We start from the raw sequence: 25,444 nt of genomic DNA, 5'->3' as shown, positions 1-25,444 counted from the left end.
GTCGGCCGGGAATTACGGTACATGGTAGATATCTGTACGGTTTAAAAATAAAAAAAAAAAAAAAGGATTTCAATACTTGTCAAAGTCAAAGCAAGCGCGTTACCCCACTTACACGTCGGTGAGCATGGCGTGATCGCTGGCGACCTTGGAGAAGTGACTTTCGAGGATGCTGACGGTGCCGGTCAGCGCCACGTGACCGCAGCCGCAGAAGAGGGCCACGCCGGAGAAGCACAAGATGGTCGCCACCAGCGACGCGTACGGCACGCCGCCTAAACATTTGATGCAGCACTCGAAGCAACCTGAGCACCAAGCAAAACACACAAAAAGTAAATTTAAAAAAAAAAAAAAGTCTCCTTGATCACAGGTCATGAACTCATTTCAACTCAACTTAACTTTAGTTCGAGTTTACTTAAAAAAAGATCGTAGCGTGAATATAGAACATAAAGCGTAACAACAAGGATTATAATTACAAATAATACATGAATAAATAATCAACAATATTATTTTCAAAGCTGCGATTGGCTGGCAACCAGTTCAGGGCGTACCCCACCTCCTGCCCATTGAGATTCCATTGCCGGGATTGGCTCCAGCGCTCCCCGCGACCCTTGTGAGGTTAAGCGGCTAAGAAAATGGATGGATGGATTATTTTCAAAGTAAAAGCAAAAAGAAATCACTTTTTCTGTTGTCTGTTTTTTTTGTTTCCCCTTTTTTTTTGGTCCTATATGTAAAGTATCCACAAAATATTTTTTTTTAGTTTAAGCATATCAATATACAAGAGAAGCTCAGAAAAAAAGAATGATTATGGAATAATAATTCATTTTAAAGGTTTTCAGTAATTTACTGTTTTCTGCTATTTTATTGTAAATCATTTAATAATACCATAAATATTTCCCTCTTATTATCAGACTATTTCTGGTGTTTATTTTAATTGATATTACAGTATTTACTTTTGCATAATTGATAAGTGGCTCATAAAATGGATGGATGGATCATTTTTAATTGTTTAATAGGAATGAAGAATTTCTGCTTATTTTAGTAAATTACCCCCACCCCAAAATAAAATGATTAAATTCCGCAAATAATGATGAAGCTACTGAAAATGTTGTTTGCAAAGTTGACATAAAATATAGCGCACAAAAAAAGGCAAGATTGAATTAAAAATTTGAAATCCAATTCAAAATCCATCCATCCAGTATCCAAGCTGCTTCTCCGCACAAGGGTCACGGGAAAGCTTCGAGCTTTTGGCTCCGTTTGAACACTTAAAAGGGCCCGAATGGCCTTGCAATTTTCAGAAGACGAGTCGGTGGAGAGGATGAACCGGCCCACGCGGGCTGTGTCCCCCGCCCCCAGGTGAAGCCGCAATCCCACGCGACCCCCATCGGTGTGTTTCCCCACATGTGCGTGCGCGTGACAGGATGTCGTCGTCCCGGACGTCCTGCTTATATTTAAAAACGTGCGTGCGCCCCATTGCAACAAAGATGCTTCAAGATGACATGACAGCTGTGCAGCGCAACAACAACTCGTAGAACTCGAGCGTGTGTGTTGCTGCTTCCTTCTGCTTTTCATTTTATTTGCCCCCCCCCCATGAGACTTCGATGGTTGGAAGCTCGTTGGCCAAGCACGTTCGAGCGGATATACAACTGCCGGTACTTTAATTGGACCCCTCGTGTGGACTGTTTGTGTCGTTCGGGGTGATGCTCAAATATTTGTCCCGGGCTGGGAATCGGAGCCGTCTCGGAGGTCTGAAAAGACGTGAGACAAAGTGTTCCGGGCTTTTCTGTTTTGCTGGAGCAAACTATCTGACAGGAAATACTAGCAGGGGTAAACATTTGCTTTCTTTGGGGGAGAGCTGAAGGTAGAAGGGGGGCAGCAAGGCAGAACCAAGAATTTGACGTTAATCTTGTAGTTTTTTTCATTTAATGTGCCAGTTAGTAAGATTATTTATCAGGAAATGGAAGTACTGTCATGTGTGGAGTCAGCGTAACAATTTAAATTAAATTCTCCAGGCGGCACGGTGGAGCAGCTGGTAAAGCGTCGGCCTCCGTGAATTGATTGAACCCGGGACCTCAGAACTGCGAGGCCAACACTTTACCACCTGCTCCACCGTGCCGCCTATATATAATCAGCTAAGAAGTAATAAATGTTCAATCCTCTTGGACAGTTCGATGCCCGGAAGCAATGAAGGTATAAAAACTGTATCCGGACGCAAAAGACTTCTTCGGGCTGCGCGACGGCAGGCGCTCGACCAAACTTTGCACGTCCCCGACGGACACATATAGTCGGAAAAAGGTGCCAGGGCTCCGCGCAGGATATTGAGTCCAGCTGCAAAGCGATTAGAACCCTTTTAAAAGGAGGAAGCGCCGCGTCAGTGGGACTCAGACGGGAAGCGAACATCAAGGCGTGCATCGACATCATTTGGGTGTTTTATTAAATATCGCTTTGTCTTGAAACATTCCCCACAACATTTGGTCGGCTTTTATTTCCTATCTGGAAGCTTCTAGTTGGCAAATAACCACTGAGATTACTCCTTTGTATTATATTTTTGTATTCTTATTATTTATGTTAGAAATAGCAGAAGCTGCACAAATTATTTGACATAACGATAACCCACGCAAGCACAAAACAGCACACAGGAGGGCCAGGATTTGAACCCAGAACCTCGGCTCACCGCTAACTATTAAAAATAGATACGGGCCAAATAATTAATCGATTGAGTGTCTTGAATTGATGAAGCGCGTAGTAATCAACACGACGTTAGCTAAAGCCAACAGCGCATCCGCTCGGACGTCTTCGGTGCGCACAAGGACAACACGAATCGGATTTCTCACCGACTTGTAAACGGGAGTTTGCATCGTTCAGAGAATAGTTTATTAAATATGGTCAAACCTCCACCTCCTGTCGCCAGGCAGAATTTGTGGACAGCGACCAGCTCCTGCCCGTTGACAGCTGTGATAGGCTCCAGCGGGCCCCGCGACCCTCGTGAGGATAAGCGGTGAAGAAAATGGATGGATGTATGGAAAAAAGCTATAACAGTATTAGGAAACATAAAATCTAGACGCATCCTTTCGACTTTACTGCAATTCTGTGGGCTGTTCTTCCCACGCTTGTCCGCTTTTGATGGATGGATAAATGGAGACATTTTTACCATTTCCCTCCTGAATCATTTCTCTGTATCAAATATGAAACCTGCAAGACCTGCCGAGTGGGCCCGTGTGATCCCTGCTCGCAAATAAGGTACATCTGCTCCCCCCCCCCTCGTTTTTTTTTTTTTTTTTTTAGCTCGAGTGCCCGAATCCTTTAGATCTTCATCATTAATAGGTGGCAAAATAATCGTAAATATGTCTTTCCACATGTGGAGAAGACATGTCGGCTGCTCTGTGATCATCATCATGTGTGTGTCTGTGTGTGTGAGACACACCGGCAACACAGAGCCATGTGTTTAAAACATCAACCAGGCCAGACGTGCACCTCACAAAATGGGGGTTGGGGGGGTGGGGGGCCTGGCCCCCGCGAGCGCTTCCCCGCTCGGGATGGGACATCTGAGGAGATGCGCGTTTACAAGCGATCCTACACGAAATACCGTTCTTTGCCCCAGAGTCAAATCCAGGCAGCAGATGGCTTCTGCAGCTGCGTGACTTTCACAGGGATACATTCGGATAATATAGAATGTATAGGTGGAAAAACACACTGAATTGCCGTTGGCTGCACAAAATGGCCCCAATCAGCACGAACAGATGTAACCACAAGCCTCCTGTCTTTAAGGTATTTTACAATTGTCACGAACCTCCGGTACGGGGGCGGACCCAAATGCAGGACTTCGAGGCAGAGGCATAATGTTCAATGTCGTTAATTGCGGAAACTCCGACAAGGCCGAGGTACAGGAACGCTAGGCTAGGCGGGATCCAAAAGACACGCAGCAAAGGTCCGATGACTATAGGGAAAACTAACAACTCAACAACCAACAACTCACAAAACAACAAAAATTGTGCAAAAATATGACGTAATATTGCAGGTGAGGTGAGATGAGAATAATTTGAAGGACGACACTTATGGTGACGACGAATCCTTTAAGTTAAAGAAGAGAGGTTTGTTGTTTGTATGATATTATTAGCATTTAACACTAGAAATCTATGTATTTGGCTTCTTTAGCCCTTCTTGCAACATTAATTACGGAAGTATCAAAAGAAGAACAATGCGGAGAAAAAAATTAATACAGGAAGTTATGGAACGTCAGCAAGCTTACATCAGAAACGTCAGAAAGCAACAAGACTCCCGCATCACAGTACGTCATTTTTTATTTTAGCTTTTACAATGATTAATTTTATGTATCTACATTTGCCAAATATGAATTCTGGAAAAAATATGACATGACACAATTGACTTGGCAATACACCTCCATCCAAAATCAAAAGTGTTTTGTTTTTTAATTTTAAGTGTCGAGTTGGGACTTGCTTGATAAATAAAATATAGAAATACTCTAATAATATGATAAATTCATCTTTCATCTGTGCATTACTCCTTTCAGAGAAGACAATTAGCTTTATTATTATTATCAGTGGCTACCTTATTTTTATACGTGTACGACAATCAAGCCTTATTGTTTTATGTCAATAGTAATAACTTAAATAATAAAATCTAAATAATAATAACTTATTTTTATAATCACGTGACAGGATTGCTCAAATATTCTGGATTTTTTTTATTTTAAAGATAAAACCATGGTAAAATTGTTTTATAATTTAATTTTAATTTTTAATTTCGTGCGTTTATATTTTCCTGTGGAGCTTCATAGCAAAACAAATGAAAATGAAAATCACGTTGGCGCCGCCGCCTTTGATGATGACGCACGGCCCTCCTGCTCGGGTGGAGGCGACTTGTTTGCGGCGAGCTTCCATTCGTCACACTGGCATCACAAGGACGGCGATACTTGTGTGCGCCGTCGTGTGAGCGAGATGGGGGGGAAAAAAAAAAGAAAAAGAGAGACAGAGGAAGAAGAAGAAGCTTGAAAACAAAGACGCGTCTGTGTGCTCCTCTCCGCTCTCCATCACGTCCACTTCATTCGGGTCTCCGCTGTGAACCGCGGCGAGGCTTTTTCCGGCCAACCGGACTCGAACTCGCTGCGCTTGGCCAAACCACTTCGCAAGCCAAATGTAAAAAAAAAAAAAAAATTTCCAGTGTCTCCTTGGGGGGGGAGGGGGGGGTGGCTCAGAGGGGCATCTTTGCTCTATATGTCATCACTGAGAGATCACGCACTAACAATCCTGCACCAGGAACCCCCCCCCCCGAGCCCCCCACCCCCACAAACCCTTCCTCTTTTACATCCATCCATCTCCACCAACCGCAACATGACTGCGGTCTGTCACCAACGTGACGCTAAAGCCTTCCAACAGCTGAGAAACGAAAACACGTGGCACCCTCGGAATTGTACAGCAACACGATCCGACCGACCCGAGGTTTCGATAGCCCGTGGGGGTGGGTTGGGGTCCAGCTCAACCGAATTTTGCTACAGAGGCAGGGTGCACCCCGGACCGGTCTGGAATAACAATTTAACGTGAATGTTTTTGGAATAACAAACAAACCACAAGTATAGAGAAGACGCGCAAACGCCACAAACCCAAAACCTGAGAACTGCGGAGCAAACATGCTAAACACTAGTGCTGCTTGGTAAAGCGTCGGCCTCACAGTTCAGGTTCGATCCCGGGCCCGCCTGTGTGGAGTTGTGGAGCTGCTGTGAGCCACAGCTCACGCCTAGACGCTCACACGCAGACCACCCCACCAAGCCCCGCCTCTTAAAGGCATGTATATGTACACAAACACTACAATATGTGTGTGGTTTTTTTTTGTAAACATTGTGTGCTTCATAGACCACAGCATTGTTTTAATTGAATTTAATGTTATTTTATTTTATGTTCTTGTTTGACTCAATATACAACTTTAAGTAGCACTCGTTACATATGTCAAATTGTAAACCTACAGCGATTAAAATACTAGTGTGAAAAATTATATTTTTACATCTCCGTGTACGCGACTGAGGTTTTCATAAGTATCCAAAGCGTGTCCGTTTTCATCAGGTCGTCGCGTCAACGGATTTGGATTCACACGTCGCAAAGCATCCCCGAGGCCCCCGCGAGGGCCCGCTCGGCTGCGAAAAAGCACCGACGCAGTTTTAATCTCGACACGTCGGCCTCATTGCTTACAGCTGCTCGTGTTTACGGCGCTCGGCGGGCAGAGCTGCCAAAACGCTAACGTATCTGTGAGTCTTATTTTCCACACGCCCTCCCGCTTTGAGGGCGAGCGTTAATAGAGCCGTAATGGCTCCGACGGCCTCCCTCCGGGGACCGGGCAAAGCTGAGCGGGGGGAAATTTGTCAAAAGTGGCCTCGGTGTTTACTTTTGCTAAGAGGGCAAGCGCCGGTGATGCTCCGCCGAGAGTTGCTGACTGGAGCTCATCCAATCACACCTAAACATTCATTAATCGAAACAGACTCAGCATACAAAAAAAAGATATATCTCTACAAATGAATCAATATCAGTGATGACAACGTGTTGTCAGAGAGGAATTACTATGATAATATGATGATTATTGCGCTTGGAACATTTCAGTATATTGAGAATTGTTTCTAATGTTTGGATTCTCATGAAGTGCACCATAATTTCAGGCACATTTTTAAATCATGACATTTTTTGCTACATTTTAGTCTATTGCATTTTTTTTTTTTTGCTCTATTGCTTTGATGACAATTTATTGATTTATTAAGGTAGATGGTTCCACCTTAGAAATTCACAGAATTTTGTGACTCAATTATTATATTTATTTTTATCATATTATATGATTACATATATATCATATTATTATATTTTTCATTATATTATTATATATTATATTTTTATGACATTTTATGATGTATCATTATGACAGAAGCACTATTAAAATTTTGTGAACATTTTAAAATATTATTTATTTATAATTTTGTATTGTTATTACTAGTCATATCAACAAATGTTTATGTACTGTACATTTTTTCAGGTATGTCAAAATATATTTTATAATAATGTAATATTTTGTAGCTTTGTTTCAGTGTTGTTCATTATGGTTTATATTAGTTACATTTTTTTTACAGCACCTGGAGTTTTTAAGGACCACCTCAAAATGTACCTGCGCAACATAGAAATTTGTAATAAAAATGTCAGTGAAAAAAAGATATATACCTATAAATGGATCAATATCAGTGAAGACAATGTGCTGTCAGAGAAGAATTACTATGATAGTATGTTGTTTCAGTATACTGAGATTTGTTTCTAATGTTTGGACTCTCATGAAGTGAAATGGGGGCGCCACAATTTCGGGCACATTTTCAAATCATGAATTTTTTTTCTATATTTTAGCACAGTTATTTGCATTTTGCTTTCCTTTATTGCTTTGATGACAATGTATTGATTTATTAAGGTAGATGGTTGCACCTTAGAAATTCACAGAATTTTATGACTCAATTATTGTATTTATTTTTATTATATTATTATTAGATATTATATTATATTTTTATTTTATTTTATGATGTATCATTATGACAGTAGCACTATTATTAATAATGTAATTTTGTGAACATTTTTTAATATTATTTATTTATAATTTTGAATTGTTATTACTAGTCATATCAATAAATGTTTATATACTGTACATTTTTTAGGTATGCCAAAATATATTTTCTAATAATTTCATATTTTGTAGCTTTGTTTCAATGTTGTTCAGGATGATTAATGTTATGATGTATCATTATGACAGTAGCACTATGGATAATGGTATAATTTTGTGAAAAGTTTAGAATATTATTTTAGAATATTTTATTGATTATTCAATTATTTATTTATTTTATTACTTGTAATATCAACAAATGTTTATATACTGTACATTTTTTACATATTTTAATATTTTGTTGCTTTTCAATCAATGTTGTTCAGGATGGTTTATATTAGTTACATTTTTTTTTTTACACTACATGGAGTTTTTAAGGACTACCTCAAAATATACTTGCACAATGTAGAAAAGTTAAATAAAAATGTCCCTAAAAAGATTTAAAAACAAAGAGTTTGAAAAAAAAAATAATGCAAATGTATTGAAGTAAAAAGTTAAATACAACTGAACTTTACTTGTGAAGTAATTACTCCACGGATCACTAGAGGGAGCCACCACAGCACTGACGGTACTACTACCGCACTTCGGCAATCACAAAGTGACAAGTAACAATAAGAAATGTAGTGTATTATATTATTATTACAGTATTGCATTAATCAATGCAAAAGTTCTTACAGTGTACTTAATGTGTCATTATTTGCCATATGGAGTTGTTATTTATCTGTAATCGTGCACACAACCACTTTCTAAATCATTCCATCCCATTAATTCCTACCATACTGGGGTCGCGACGACCAGCTATATTTCCCTCCTTAGCGTGCGCGTTCTTTGTCGCGATCTGTTTCCGAGACACGCCATTTATCTACGTCGTCGGCGCCCCCTCTCATCCACCTCGTTAATCTCGACGCCGACGCTCGCGGGGGTTTGATTGATCGGATTCTGAGAGCGCCTCGTTGTCATTGAGCGTCTCGCGAGAACGATGACGGTCGCCGGCAGGCGCCACGGAGGAGTCGTTCCCACCGGGATGTACGCGTCAACGGCGAGTGGGTAACCGTGGTGACGGGCTGATTGACGAGCCACGGGTTGGTGTGAAGTGAGTCGGTAAACACGACAGCGGGAAGAAAAGAACCTCTGATGGTGGCAGTCATGTGGGACACTCAGATTTGCCATCATTACGTCAAGATGGTTAATTAATCCATCAAATTATTGGTTATTGTTTACATTTTCACTTCCAAAGACAAAAGTGACATGATTAAAAAAAACACTTTCAGTTAATAAGCAGCTCAACAAAATTGACATTTTTTTTTTTTAAATGCAACTAAGGCAGAGGAGGCAGCACGGTGTATCGCGGTTGGCACGGCTGCCTCGCAGTCAGACATTTTCAGTTCGAATCTTTTGTCTTCCTTGTCTTGTGTTTTCCAAAATTTCAAAATAACAGAAATGTTTATCCATCACTCGTGTTCGTTTTGTGTTCAAATATTAACATGACGTGAGGGGAGTTCCCAGGGTTGGCAGTATCTCTTTTTAAGGTAACATAGAGCTAAATAAATAGAAATAAATGAATACCGTCATTTTCGGCCTACACGCCGCAACATTATTCCAGGTGCTTTCAACCCTGCGGTTTATGCGGTGATGCGGCTAATTTGTGCATTTTTTCCTAAGCGCCGCAAGGGGGCACTCGAGCGGAAAAGGTAAGAATGAGACCGGTGGAATATATGTGCCGAGGAAGTGACTTTTACCGGCCCTGTTAGCGGTGTGCTAGCATGTTGCTGCTGTGTTATTGGCCTGTCTCAGTGATATTTACCAGTAAGTTTATTTTAACCGGCCCTCTTAGTGTTAGCCCTAGCACAGTGCTAGTGTTAGTGCTGGCTTTAGCGCTGTGCTAGCGTGTTGCTGCTGTGTTACTGGCGTGTCTTACTGATATTTACCGGTAAGTTTTATTTTAACCAGCTCTGTTAGTGTTAGCCATAGCACGGCACTAGCGTTAGCGCTAGCTTTAGCGCAGCACTAGTGTTAGTCCTGGCTTTACCGCTGTGCTAGCGTTAGCACTGTGCTAGCATGTTGCTGCTGTGTTACTGGCGTGTCTCAGTGATATTTACCGGTAAGTTTTATTTTAACCGGCTCTGTTAGCGTTAGCCCTAGCGCGGCACTAGCGTTAGTGTTCGCTTCAGCGCAGCGCTAGCGTTAAAACAGAGCATTAAACTCTTTCTGTGTACCGTCTTTCTTTGTAAATATCTCGTATTTCAATGTGGGTTTCAATGCGGGCACTTGCGGCTTTTACACGGCTGCGGCGTTAGGGTTAGGGTTAGTTAATAGTATTTCCTTTACAAATGTACTGGGTGAGGCTAACAAGGTGCGCTCAGTAGGCCGGGAATTATGGTACATATTTCCTTGACGTTTACCCAGATGTAAAAGGATCTCTTGTCCACTGTAAGATTTAGAAAACAATCACATTCACACCGTCACCGAGTGGGAATTAAACCCAGTTAGTGAAGCGCATAAACTACGATACACCCCCCAAAGTCCTACAGCCTTTAGTCCAAATACTTCTGGACCTAACTTGATGTCAGTCCTTCAGTGTGTGAACCAAATGGACTCTTTCAGAGACCCAAAAGTAGCTTCACGAATATAAATGTAAGTGGATTCATGACGGAGGGAGGGGAACACAAGGAGGACCCCGACTTTCAGCCGCGTGACGGGTTCCGTGTCTCCGTTGTGATCGCCGAGCTCATATTCGGGTAAAACGGCGAGAAAGTTGAGGAGGAGCACAAAGACGTGGCGATGTTTCGACGGCCCAGACAAAGCAGCTTGTTAAAAATAACAGACAGGCGAGCGCCGATAGCGAGGGACGACCGGGGTGACGGGGGGGGGGGGGGGGGGGGTAAGAGGATCTTGGCAACGGCGCGGAGAGCGGCCCCCGAGGGCATGCTAATGAGAGTGAGGCTTTTTAGAGGGGAGGGGGGACGGAGCAAGTGGGGGGGCCAGAGTGGGGTCTTCTCACGGGTACCAGACTTGGGAGAAAAAGGGGGAGCCTCAGGGGTCAGGGAAGCGAACTTAGCAGGGATCCCACAACACGACAACAAATGGTCGCACTCATCTCGAGACTTTTCGTTTTTTTCCGGCCCTGTTAAACGCCGCGGAGAGCTGACATCACGCTTGTAAAGACGAGACGCTTTCTTTGAACTCTTTATACGGTCCCATTAAGATGTTTATGGGATCTTTATTTCGTAACGGCCGAAAATCTAAATCGGACCACGAGTTCGAAAACACACGCAAGAGGGAGGGTTCAAGGTACGGAGAGAAGCGCTAATAAGCCTCTGGAAACATGGGAAAAGGATGTCAGAAGGGATCGTTGGGATCTGAAGGGGGGTCCTCGGTTTACGACAATCCTGACGGGCTTCACAAATCGGAACTAGTTTGTGCGGTATCGCAAGTAATTATGCTGTCTCAAATTCGGTACACCAAAATTATATGCCGTGCACTCTGTATTATTAGCAAGAGTTGATAGCGACACCCGTAGAATATTCATCGTGATTTTAGCACGAACGCGTTAGCTTAGGTTACTTTTGGAGTTTGGCAAGTTTCAACTTACGTACAGTCACGTGAAATCTCTTCCACCGTAGACCCACAGGGGTCGACAGAAAGCATAAACAAAAACCGAAGAAGAGGAACTCGATTTCTGTCCCTGGCTGGGCAGTACAAGACGCCAAACATAGACACGGACAGTTAGATTGTTCCAGAACCTTATACGACGATATTATGAGAGTCTTGGAAAATCAGTCAAAAGACTCCAAAACGGTCGGGAATGTGGCTCGGTTTGCATTTATTAAAATGAAAAACTGATTCGAAGTTTGAAGAACCTGGAATCGATTTTATTCGGAGCGTTACTCGAGGCAATAAGAGTGTGAATTATCTGAGACTAGCCGAGTCTGGCAATCGCACACTCGAGACTTCACGTGAATGACGATGAAGGCCCGGGTGAGAACCAGTGAAGGCCTCATTGTGGCTTTCACGCGGCGAGATTGGCGGCAAGTGAATGCGCCTCGGTCGCTCACAAAAGACCCGCGCCCTCCGTTCCCAGGCAGCTGTTTCCTCAGCGCCATTCAAGCACGTCGTGACAAAAACCCCGTCCGCGGCGTCGGAACCGAGAAGCGCTTGAGGGTGTGGTCCGCTTGGCGGTGGTCCGGTGTTAAGTACTGTGCAGCAAAGTGACACAGTTCTAAACTCACTGTCTGCCTCCGATCAAACTCATTGATCGGTTAAACAAAAGCACAGGACACAAATTCGTTACAGCGATCCATTCACTCTGTGTTACTGACCCACTTTTCGCAGACTACACGAGTTCAACATGTGAAAAACAGGAACAGAGGCTAATCCATTAGTTTCAGGTTATAATCAGCAACGGACCGATCCATCTCGGCCAAAGTGAGGGGGTTCCGAATCTGGGAAAGTGAAATTTTATCCAAGCAAGATGAAATGCGAGCATAAAGGGGAGAAACCGCAGGGGGTTGATTAATAAGACGCCTCGTTTTTGTTTCCGGCAAGTGAAAAGAGAAATGCATCCGTCTGCGCTTTACCGTCTTCAAAGGTTCTTTTGCGACAAATGTTACGCTCGCGCGTGCATGACTGTAAATTATCAGAGGACTTGTGTTGGTTTACTGCAGTCAGAAGCAGATCATGACCCAACAGAGGTTACTTGCCAGATGTCTGCACTCTACTTATTGACTTTGGAGTTACACTGTATACAGTAGACTCCATTAAAGTACAGACTTTTTTGGAATAACTGTAAATGCAACATGGAGAAATGCAAATGATCCAAATAGCACAGCATTTAAAAAGACATTTTAAATTCTTCCCATTCAACTCAATTTCCCATTGCACTTCCAATTCCACTTCCAATTCTTTCTCAATTCGACCATCTTTTACATTACCATACAACTCAAGTACCTCCAGAAGGGTACTGAAAAGCGGGATGGATATTTTGGGCTTGCAGGTTTCACTGGCGCCTATCCCAGCTGACTTTGAGTAAAAGGTGAGGTATGAACCTGGACTGGCTGCCAGGAAACATTCACATAGACACGCAAACATTCACGAGAACATTTCCACCGACTGGCAATTTAGAGTAGGAGTGAGTCGTGGGATCTGCACAGGCGAAGGGGAGAGAAGCCAAACACCACACGGGAAAACTGGAGCCAAGATTTTAACACCGAACCTCATTACTTTGAGGAAGCGGTGCTAAGTTTGCACTTTTGGTTTCTGCTTTCCTCGTATGTTCCAAAAATATGCTCGTTAGCGCCACTCAAGACTTGAAATTTTAAGTTCAGGTTTAAGTGTAAATGTTTTTGTGAATTGGTGTACAACTAGTCCAGAGGTGTACCAAGCATAAGACTAACATAATAGAAAAAAATGCGAAAAATGTACAGAAAATAAATTTTAGCCGTGCACATTGTAGTTTGTCCAACTGGTGTATTGGTGGTAGGGCGCTGAGGATGGAGCTGCCAGGCAAAAGAGCGAGAGGAAGACCAAAGAAAAGGTCGATGGATGTTGCGAGGGAGGACATGAGGACAGTGGGTGTTAGAGAGGAAGATACACCAGATAGGCTTAGAAGGAAAAAGATGACACCCTGTGGTGACTCTTAGCGGGACAAGCCGAAAGAAAAAGAACAAGTCATAGTCGAGTCCTAGTTCATAGTTTGTCTCCTTGTCATCGGACCTTGCTGAATGTCTTCTGGCTAGCGTTTCTTTACCTCTGCTGTGACCTCAGGTTTGGATAAAACTACGCCTAACATCATGCCCTCGTCTCGGAGTCCTGCATTCGGGTCCAGCCCCCCACCGGAGGTTCGTGACAGTATGCAGATCAGGTTGCCATACGTGCGTCTTGACATGTGTACGAGGTACCAAAGTCCTCCTACCGAGGAAAATTTTGCAGCACCGAACTCGTGCTCTGTATTTTCAACCCTTTCCTGCTGTTATGAAGCGACTTTGATGTAACAATGGCCAAGAACAGGGCCTGACTCAGCACCATTGTAATTGCAAGTTTGTGTTCCCGTCTTATTAGGTCTGGGAAGGCGCTCCAGCAGTGTTTTCCTTGAGTCATTTTTTCCCCCAAAAACTTAAAAAGAATGAAAAGGAATGAATATGCGGCTCATCCACAGGCGCTGCGGTTTTGGCCCGCGGCAAGCGGCAGTAAAAAGTGTCAGACAGATGCTCCGAGTTACTGCGGGCATCCTCGGAACGACGCGAAAATGTACAAACTGGCCGTTTAAAGATGCTCATTGATTTAAGAAGAATTTGCATCAGTCATTGCATTTTCTCTAAATTGTCTTTGTACTTTTCTGCAAACACAAACGTTTTGCTTCCTGGCTTGAGCGAGTTCATCTTACAAAGCTGAGGGAAAACCTTGCTGCGAAAAACATATACTTCTATTTGCCACTTAGGATAATGGAGGATAATGAGCTTCCTTTGTTCCGATTCATATTGATCTTACATTACAGAAAAGTCTATTCAAAAGTCCCATTTTAACCTTGTAAATACATACAAATACGTTTTCAGTTACTTTTCTTTTCAATATATACAATAACATCACATGAAATAAAGATTTAAAATGTGAAAATAACTATTTTATTTATAGCAAATTTTAAAATTATTTATTTATAAATTATCTATTATGTATTTATTTCTAATTATTTAATTTTGGGAGGGGGTTGCGTTTTTCCCGTCATTGCATGACATCCAGCATATATTTTTTTGCAGTTACTTTTGTTTTAAATATATACAACGTCAGATGAAATAAAGATTTAAAATGTGAAAATAACTATTTCATTTGTTGCAAATTTTAAAATTATTTATTTATAAATTATTTTTATGTATTTATGATTGAATAATAATACAATTTAATTTTGGGGGGGTATTGTTTTTCCCGTCATTGCATGACATCCAGCATATATTTTTTTGCAGTTTTGTTTTAAATATATACAATAACATTACATGAAATAAAGATTTAAAATGTGAACATAACTATTTTATTTGTAGCAAATTATAAAATTATTTATGATTTATTTATAAATAATTTTTTTGTATTTATGATTGAATAATAATACAATTTAATTTTGGGCGAGAGGATTTTGCATTTTTCCCGTCACTGCATGACATCCAGCATACATTTTTTTGCAGTTACTTTTGTTTTAAATATATACAATAACGTCACATGAAATAAAGATTTAAAATGTGAAAATAACTATCTGTAGCAAATTTTAAAATTTATGATTTATTTATAAATATTTTTTATGTATTTATGATTGAATAATAATACAATTTAATTTGGGGGGGATTTAGCGTTTTTCCCGTTATTGCATGACATCCAGCATATATTTTTTTGCAGTTACTTTTGTTTTAAATACATACAATAACGTCACATGAAATAAAGATTTAAAATGTAAAAATAACTTTTATTTGTAGCAAATTTTACAATTATTTATTATTTATTTATAAATTATATATTATTTATTTATGATTGAATAATAATACAATTAAATTTGGGGGGGGGGGGATTTAGCGTTTTTCCCATCATTGCATGGCATCCAGCACGCCCTTAACGCACGTGAATCTCATTCCGCGTGGCTAATCCCTGACATGCGCCGACACCGTTGCCCCATAAGTATCTTTATATTTAACTCGCGACAACAGCCAATCAGCAGACGCGACGTTTAAACAGGTATTCAATCTTGTCCGAGGAGCTTTTGTTACGTTTAAGCGAAAGTCCACCATTGTGAGAAAACTCATGAAAGCAACTTTTACCAAAAAAAAAATATATATATATATATATATATATATATATATATATATATATATATATATACAGTACAGCCTTGGTTCTCGAGCAAATCGGTTTTCGAATGAAAATGTTTTCGGTCGTTTTCAAACAAAAATCGATACTCGAACGCCCCCAAGAAAACCCGGAATAACAGAACACACGTGGCCGGATAAGATGACCCACGAGGCGCTCTGTTGTGAATTCCCACCCGCCGAAAAAAAAACCCGTAAATAGTTTTCGAACAAAACACAGAAATAACAGAACGCAGGTGCCGGTTGATTCGGTTTGCGAACAAATCAGTTTTCGAACGAAATATCTGCGATTTTTTATTGCTTCTGTTTTCGAATAAAAATCGGTACTCAAATGCCCCCAACAAAACCTGTAAATAACAGAACGCCCGCGGCCAGACCAGCTGACCCACGACGCGCTCTGTTGTGAATTCCCACCCCACCGAAGAAATAACGGGACGCGCGCGGCGGTTGATCCGGTTTTCGAACAAATCAGTTTTTGAACGAAAATTTTTAGATTTTTTTTTTTTTTTTTGCTTCTGTTTTTGAACGTAAATCGGTATTCGAACACCCCCAACAAAACCCGGAAATAACAGAACGCGCGCGGCTGGACCAGCTGACCCACAGCGCGCTCTGTTGTGAATTCCCACCCCGGCAAAAGAAACCCGTAAATAACGTAACGCGCGCGGCGGTTGATTCGGTTTTCGAACAAATCGCTTTTGGAACCGCCTTCTAGAACAGATTGTGTCATGATCCTGCCGGTCCTAGCCCTGGCTGTGCACCTGCCCAGCTAGTCACCCTACCCAGTGGACGGTCTGGCTTTGCCAGATCGTTGCCATCGATGCCCCCTTTCCCGCACTTCCTCGACTCTCCCGGCATACCGACCCCTGCCTGTCTCCTGACCTACCCCGTAAGCCTGACGTCATTCCACGTTTCCCCGAGCCGTGCATTTGGCTCCAACTCCACGTTCTGGTTATGACAGATTGCGGTTAAGAACCGAGGCTCTATTGTATATTTTTGTCCCCCCCCCCTACGGTTGAACAATGGGCCGATATCTGTTATCCAGTACGTGGTCCTGCACCACAAACCGTCATTCACCCCTCGCTGATTACGACCGCAAGCACGCGCAGCCCTCTGCCAAACGCTACAGCGCACACGGCGAGTGCAAGTCCACACATGACAGTTTAAACCGACGCGGGCCTCTTCTGGACCAGACTTATCAGAATCTGACCTCGCTTCCAACGTCGGTATGCAACGTCCACGCCAAAACCTTGTGGGAAAATAACTGCGGCATTTGCACTCGTTTGCGTGGCTAACTTCCCGCTTCGATGGATATGGCGGAGAGATTTTCGAACATTTTTTTTTTTTTTTAAATGGAGAATGGAGAAAGTGCAAAATTCTGCCTAGTGGCAAATGTTTTTTTTTTTAAAAGGTGAAAAAAATCAAATTGCCGTCGCCATGGGAAACAGAGCCACGTCATTGACAGCACAGGGGTGTCACGTCAACGCAAACATTCCCAAAGTCCAGCTGCTTGCCTTGACACACACACACACACACACACACACACAAAAGAGACATAATGGAGGGAGCAGTGGGTGTGGGGTTGGGGGGGGTCGTCAAGAGGTGTTTCCCATGAACGAAGCGCTCCCTCTTGGGATCTCCTTTCGCTATTGTCCTTAACCTCATGCCGCCAACCTCTCACCCCACTGACCCAGCACTTGGTCCGGTTTCAAACCCCCTCCCCTCCCCCACTCACCCACAACTTGCCACAGCAAAAGTGGATCAGAGGGCCACTTTAATTCAATTATTGGGGCCAGAAGTTGCGCAAAAAGCCCCGCATCCCCGAAGACCTGACCGGAACCTCTTGCGAACAACCCCGGCCGGGCCCAGACGGGTGGGGGGGGCAAAGAGGCTCCTAACGAGTGGCCGATGGACGCTTCTCACTGTGTGCACTTCACTGACCCCTTGTGAGAGTGGGTCAATCCACCTTTGAGCGCCGATAGGCGGCCAGCCCTCCAAAAGTGAAATCCATTTGGGACTCCATCAGCTGCTGTTTTAGCGCAGAGTTTTGACTCTCACGGCGTGAACAATCCTTCAACATGTAGTAGAAATATAAACAAACAATGACAGCCGTACTTGTAATATCAATGTTATTACAGTGTCTCATTAATTGATACCATTATTTCTTTGCATTAGTAGCATGTCTGTTTGTTACATGTGATGTATTTTGCAATATTTCCTCAAACTAAGTGTTTATTGTAATGCAAAGTAACAGACATTTATTGGACGCATGCAACGTATAAGAGAGAAAGTTTTTATTTTATTTTTGATCCCGGGGGTCTGATTCGCTATCTCGGTCGTAGGTCACCCCAATTTTATGAAGTTGAGCTGAAGGTTCTTCCGCACCAAACTCATGCGAGCACGCCTTCAAAAGACCTTTCTGTAAACCACAGGTGTCAAACTCAAGGCCCGGGGGCCAGATCCGGCCCGCCAAGTGATTTTAGGTGGCCCGTGAAGCCAAATGTGAGTTTCAGTGTGAATTTCAATGATTCTTGTCAAGATTGGGACCAAAATTTCAAATTGTCACATATCATAATTGGTCAAGTTGAGATATTACAAGCATTTTTGTGTTACAAAACATGAATAGTTAAAAAAAAAAAACATCAGTTCCCCTTGATTTCTGATTCCAAAACTAGTTCATAAATTTCTGTAGATATGATGAGACGATTTGATATTTTTTGGAGGGAAAACCAGAACTACAAAGTGGCCTGCAGGAAAAATGAGTTTGACACCCCTGCTGTAAACTGTTCTCACAATTGTTTACTAATATTGAGAATATCAGTCCGTTAAGAGGTCTCATCTAACTTTTGTTTGAAAGATTGATTGATTGATTGATTGATTCATGCATCCATACCATGTACAATCACGTACAAAGTCGCGCTTCACATCGTCTTTTGCCACACTGTGGGGGTCAAAAGGTGAAAAGGACTTCAGAGACGTGGATGTCATGTTCATAATGAGGTTTGGGGGGGCCACACGTCTGAGAATCAACCCCCCCCCCACACACACACACACACACCACCACCCGACGCTGCTGTTTACTTCCATTTTTTTCCACCCAAACCGATAGGACCGCTGCCGAATATCTCTGAAATAACTGTCAAGTTTAAATGCAGACCGTTTAAAAACTGTCCGAGCCATCGCACCCCTCCCCCAGTCCCTTCTTCTCCCAGCCAGCATCTGTCGCCGCACAAAAGCTCAACTTTTGCAGACTTTGGACAGCTTGGCAGCGACGCTTCCTGTGGGCCCATCGCGCCGTCCTCCCCGAGGATTAGAAGCAGACAATGAGCGCTCTCGCATGGAAAACAAGCGAGAGAGAAAGCAGGTGCGCCCGGCGGCACAACGTCGACCTGAGTCATCGGACTTCACCCAAAACGCGTCGCTTACTTTTCACTGTCGAATGCACGATTGCAATCAGACAGAATCATCACGACAAGCTTTCACTTTGCCACTGTGCTTGCATATAATGTCAAAACATCGTAATACAGTACAGCCTCGCTTCTCAAACGTTGCCGTTCTCGAACAAATCGCTATTCGAACCAAAATGTCGATTTTTTTTTTTTCTGCTTCCATTTTCGAAACAAAATCGGTACTCGAACGCCCCCCAACAAAACGAGGAAAACACAGAAGCGTTGTTGTGAATTCCCACCCCGCCGAAAAAAACCCGGAAATAACAGAACGCGGGCGGCCCGACTAGCTGACCCACCCACGATGCGCTTTGTTATTATTAATTTGAACGAACCCCCGATAAAAAAAACTAAAATAACATAACTTGCGTGGCGGTTGATTCGGTTTTCGAACAAATCGGTTTTCCAACCGCCTTCTAGAACGGATTGTGGTCGAGAACTGTACAGACGCTCCTGGTATGAAAACCACTGCATTACATCGAATTTCCATCATCCATATGAACAAGCATAAAAATATGTATGAGGGTGAGTTATATGTACGAAGAATAATAACAGCAAAGAAACTGGAAAAATGCTTTTGCACTCGACCACATCCTAAAATTTCAACAAAGGACGCCACCACTGCAGCTTCCATTTTACATTCATAGCAGCCGCAATCTGCAGTCCGGCTTTCCGACAAAGCACCGAGCACTTCTCATCGCTCCCACCCACCCCCCCTCCCCCCCTCCCCGACACACTTTTGTCTTACGGTTGTTTAGCAGCGCCGCGGAAAGCGGCGAGCACAAAGGCCGATCTGTGGCGGCTTGAAAACACTCGGGCGGGCACAGGGCCGAGCGCTCGACCCTCGCGGGGTCCCACAGCGGAGGGGCGCGCTAATGAATTCTGCGCCCTCTCACACACGCAAACGCCGATGAACTTGCAGGGGAAATTAGTTGGGGGGGGGGGGGGAATTCTTCTCCTGCGCACTCCGTTTCTGCCAGTGGTGCAGCTGTCGGTTCGCTTGAAGGCCGGACAAGCAAATGAAAAAAATGCTGAGTCGACGCTTTTTGCAGTAACGTCTGCTTTTGATTGACAGTGGATTCATTTAATGGGTTTATTACTGTGGTTCTAGTTTTGAGAACGTCTGAAATCATGCGTCCCCCGTGTCACACAATACAGAAATCTACTATTATTTAAAATGTCAGACAAAACTTTGCAGTTTGAGCACTTTTTCTTTGGCTTTTCGGGATATTTTAACAGAACCTGCCTCGCCAAGAGATGAAAAATAGTAACACTCCTAATATCCAATGCAAAACACCATTTAAGGGTAAACAAAACTAGTATCAATATTGATAACCCTTGAAGCAACAGATATTTAAATACAAATGGTGCAGCAATCCATGCAGACACACAATTTAACTAGACGCAGGAATATGTTATTTATCCTCTGCGAAAATGATCATTCCGGCTTTACCGGCTGATCCACCGTGTCTGCAATCAGTCAATTAATACTGTAACATGCAATTCCAAATTTTAGCTTTTTGATTTAACTAGCGACTAGTAAGTGAGCTGCTTAACACACAACTTAACCTGACTTAACCCTCCTGGCACACGCACACAAATTAAGGCTTTTAATTCATCACCCCCCCCCCCCCCACCTCCACATTCACAATAAGTTGGCAGCTTGCACGTCCGCTATTTGCTAGCGACGCAGAGGTCTGGATCGGTGTTTTTTGTTTGCAGTCAGACGATTGTTCTGGAAGGCCGGCGGGGGACACAATGGCAGCGCGCAGCAGATCAACTCTCCGTCGGGCATTCAACAGGCGACCGTGCGACTCAGTTCACTTTTACACTGTCGCACCTCAACGCATGTGGTGGCGCATTGTGGATTTTCTGCTGCTAGTCCGCAGTGTTGAAGAGAGTCAAGTGGTCGCCTAGACACTAAAATGCAGAGAGTCCGGTCCGGATCTGGGCCAAAGGATTAAAGCTGGTGGCAGGCGGGCGGCCGGGGGGTGGGGTACCCTATTAGTACTTTTTCCACTTTGTTAGGAACACGCACACAACCGAATCCAGAGTTCTATCCATCCATTTTCTTTGCCACTTATCCTCACGAGGGTCACGGGGAGCGCCGGAGCCTATCCCAGCTGTCAACGGGCAGGTGGCGGGGTGCATTTTGAACTGGTCGCCAGCCAATCGGAGGGCGCATCGAGACAAACAGCCGCACTCACGATCACACCTAGGGGCAATTTAGAGTGTCCAGTTAATGTCGCATGTTTTTGGAATGTGGGAGGAAACCCACGCAGGCGCGGGGGAGAACGTGCAAACTCCACAGAGGCGGGGCCGGGACTGAACCCGGGACCTCAGAACTGTGAGGCCAACGCTTTACCCTCGTGAGGATAAGCGGCAGACAAAATGGATGGATGATTGCAGACATTTTCAAGTACTGGAACTTCTTAACTCTTTTTGGCTAAATTGGCTAATCAGTCTTTGGATTAAGATGTAAATGTAACCAAACTGTCTTCACTTATAGGAAAAATGTCACGCTGGTGTAAAATATCATTTAATTTTACAACGTAAACATCAATAACATCCCCTCGCAATGCTTTTTGTAGCACGTCGTGCTTAAATTTCAATTCTACGTTCCGCCCACGCTTGGTAGAGGAGCAATGTAGCGTCAGCCATCCTCCTGGTGTACCTGCTTCCAATGAGAACTTTCATCCATTTTCTTAGCCGCTTATCCTCACAAGGGTCACGAGGAGCGCCGGAGCCTATCCCAGCTGTCAACGGGCAGGTGGCGGGGTACACCCTGAACTGGTCGCCAGCCAATCGCAGGGCGCATCGAGACAAGGAGCCGCACTCACAATCACACCTAGGGGCAATTTAGAGTGTCCAATTGATGTTTTTTGGAGCGCTAGGAGAAAACCCATGCATGCAAACACCACGCAGGCGGGTCCGGGATTGAACCCAGGACCTCAGAACTGAGAGGCCAACGTTTTCCAGCGCCGAATTGGAATTTGTTGGAGCTAATTATCAGTTAGCAGTAAATCAAAACGTTTCACCTGAAAAAGCCCAAAATGGCCGACTTCCTGTCCAATTTCAAGCGCGGATCTTGCATATTTTTTCGTGCGTCAACTTTTAAGGCGATTAATAAACCCGGCGCTGCGGACTTTGAACTTTTACAGGTGTCACAGGCTTGGTCGCGGAACCAATTAAACTCCTAAGTCATACAGGACTTGAACTTGAACCACGCGGATCCTTGAGCAAGGCCGAAGAACGCGCAACCGCACGCGGTCGACAGGCTTCCGAGCGGGTGTGGGGGGTCAAGGCCACTGCGCGCGTTCGAGAACGCCCCCCCCCCAGCCCCCGGTCAGGACCTCCTACTCCAATCACCTCACATTTTACAACAGCGAAAACAAAGCATTTTGATTTTCCTAATGGAAACGAGCCCAGAAATGACGCCAGCGCATCGACTCCCCCTCCTCATTACCGAGCCCAATTTCTGCAATTAACGCCGACAAAAACCGAAGACGCCATCTTGTTTCGCGCCGATGAAGTGGATTCATGAGAGGGTTAGCGCGATCCATCAATTTTCATAACCACTTATCCTGATCGGGGTTGTAGGCGGGCTGCGGCCTACGAGCGCAGCAGGCGGCGGGTAACATCCTGACATTCCGGACTGGTCGCCAACCAATTGCAGGGCACGGCGAAATGACCACTCACATATTGATAATTTACAGTCCTCAATAAGCATAACATGCATGTTTGTGGGACGAGAGCGGTCGACGCAAAAGCTGAGATTTGAACCCCGCTTTCTAGAAGTTCGAAGCAGAGGTGCTAAACACTAGTCCAACGTGCTGCTGTTGTTGATGAGCAGTGTGGAAATTTTTTTTTTTTTTTTTTTTGCTCTGTCTCAGGATGCTAGGTCACGGCGCACACTGTCCACCACTTTATGTGTGTGTGTGTGTGCTGATGTGACACTTTCCAGACATCCCCACACAGATTGGACAAATCATCACAAGGCATGTGTGCGTGTGCATTCATGTGTGTGTATGTGTGCGTGAGCGTTATCTCGCAGCTCGCACCGTAACCATCCGACACCGCAGCGCCGAGAGCAGCTGGAAAACATATTTCACCACCCACTCCCCGTTAACAAACGTCGGCCGAGACAGCAGTGAAAGCTTAGCAAATTAGCGTCGGCCGTCTTCCGTTCCGTCCTTTTTTTTACCCGCCTATCCTCACAGGGGTTGGGGAAGTGCCGGAGCCTATCCCAGCTGTCAACGGGCGGGAGGCGGGGTACACCGTGAACTGGTTGCCGGCAAATCGCAGGGCACATAGAGACAAACAGCGGCACTCAAAATCTCACCTATGGGCAATTTAGAGCGTGCAATTAATGTTGCATGTTTTTGGGATGTGGGAGGAAACCGGAGTGCCCCAGAGGAAAACCCACGCAGGCACGGGGAGAACGTGGAAACTCTACACAGTCGGGGCCGGGATCGAACCCGTGACCTCAGAACTGTGAGGCCAACGCTTTACCAGCTGATCCACTCTCCCGCCTGTCCTAAAATCATTTGGATTAAAAAAAAAAATTAGAAATTTTCGGGGGGGATAAGATCCAACTAATGCATGTCGACAACACAGAAAAGGTTTCCATAGAGGAAGAAAAATGTGACTTTAACAGTTGGAGTCCAATTCCGAGTACAGGGTTAGGGGTGCGTTTGATTTGTTACTGTACGTCATAAATGTAGTCACCGATGATGTAGTGGTACACACGCCCGCCTATGGCGCAGGCAAGAGTGGACTCAATTCCCGCTCAGTGATGCTGTCGATATCTGTCCTGCTACTGATTAGCGACCAGTTCAGGGTCCGGCTTTCCCGCAACCCATGTGAGGATAAGAGGCTTGGATAATGACACAATGGCGTGACATCATAAATGTTGCTCTTCACAATCTTCACAAAACAAACTGAAGGGATGACGCCGAGGGACAAAATTGTCTTTCTATCTACTTCTGTTTTGAATTTGTTGTGGGTAATACTTAGCTTTAACGTAATTAAATATACATATCTTTTTAATTAAGAAGAGGACACCATGATGAACAATTAAGTCATTGGGTGTGTCAACTGGATCCACGATTAGACACCTCCCAAATCCCGGACTGTATTTATACAGCTGTGGGTTCATACAGGGATTTTATGGATTTGAGCCAATTGAAACGCTGTTGCTAAGCAAAAACAGCAGCAGCTACTGGACCCATGAACCGTCTCAAGTGTGGAGACTTGTAAATAAGTTCTTTGTACATTTTTTGGGGGGCATTTCTCTTTGCAATTACTTCTTTATTTTCCATCCATACATTTTCTTAACCGCTTATCCTCACAAGGGTGGGGGGGGGAGTGCTGGAGCCTATCCCTGCTGTCAATGGGCAGGAGGCGGGGTACATCCTGAACTGGTTGCCAGGCAATCGCAGGGCACATCGAGACAAACACCCGCACTCACAATCACACCTAGGGGCAATTTAGAGTGTCCAATTCATGTCGCATGTTTTTGGGATGCGGGAGGAAACCGGAGTGCCCGGAGGAAACCCACGCAGGCACGGGGAGCAAATCCCAGCTGACTTTGGGTGAGCACCGTGCACCGCTCGGCGGCCAATCGTGAAGCACATCAGACAAACAGCCAATCAGAATGGACCTCAATTGAACGTCTTGGCACATGTGCCGCAAAACGGTGGGAACATGTGATCGGGTGACTCTCGTGTCTCAACTCCAAGAAAACAAGTCCTACGGTTGTCATTTCGAGACCACGTTGTTCTCACTCTGTGACCCCGCAAAAAAAAAAAAAATGGTGGCTACCATTTGAGGAGGAAGTAGTAGAAGAAGAAGAAAGAGGAGGGTGTGCGGGGGCCGCGTTGCTGTGAGACTCGGGCGATCGGGCCAACTTGGGCGTTCATGAACGGAGGCGCCGCACAAAGGAGCGCCTCCAAATTAGGAGCACAAAGACGCCTCTGTGGGAACCTCCTGGCGAATTAATGAGAACCGATACATATTCTCACAAAGCGTGGGGGTGGCGGGGGCTCGGGGGGGGCGCATCACGGGATGCGTTTTGTGGTAAAATAGCACAAAGTCAAGAAAGACACTTTGTTGTTGTTTACTTCGGAAATGGAACACCCCTGGACAGTCCGGTTCCTCGAGCAAAAAGAAATTCAGCTTTGATTCATTTTTCTCGGTTTTTTTTTTTTTTTTTTTTTTTTCAAATGAATAAATCTGAACTCATCAAGGATTATGATAGAAATGTCAGACTTGTTAAAATATTAAATGCAGTTGTGGTGTTCATTTGTTCCGTAAGAATTTAATGGTAGAAGATTTTCAGGGCCTGGAAGGTCGGAATTTTCTTATTTGTTTGTTTGCCTCTTCGAATGATTTTGATTCATTTTTGCACTCATCTGGATTAAAATCTTCTATTATTATTATTATTATTTACATTAATTTTACATTTTTTACATTACATTTTTACATTTTCCCACTCAACAACATTGCCAACAATGGGACAGTGTA

At 44.0% G+C, this 25,444-nt stretch overlaps 1 protein-coding gene across 2 annotated transcripts in view; it reads right to left on the bottom strand.

The window, feature by feature from the left end:
* The window catches only part of gpm6bb (glycoprotein M6Bb), a 41,417-nt gene that overhangs the window by 12,696 nt on the left and 3,277 nt on the right, over window positions 1-25,444 (bottom strand). For both annotated transcript variants that reach the window (XM_061841526.1, XM_061841527.1), the window contains one exon: window positions 113-299. In XM_061841526.1, coding sequence (XP_061697510.1) covers window positions 113-299 — 187 coding nt within the window. The remainder of the gene's footprint in view (window positions 1-112; window positions 300-25,444) is intronic.

This window comes from Syngnathoides biaculeatus, chromosome 14 (assembly GCF_019802595.1).
Source record: "Syngnathoides biaculeatus isolate LvHL_M chromosome 14, ASM1980259v1, whole genome shotgun sequence".
In the NCBI taxonomy this organism is placed as follows: domain Eukaryota; kingdom Metazoa; phylum Chordata; class Actinopteri; order Syngnathiformes; family Syngnathidae; genus Syngnathoides; species Syngnathoides biaculeatus.
This window is presented reverse-complemented; position numbering and strand designations above follow the sequence as displayed.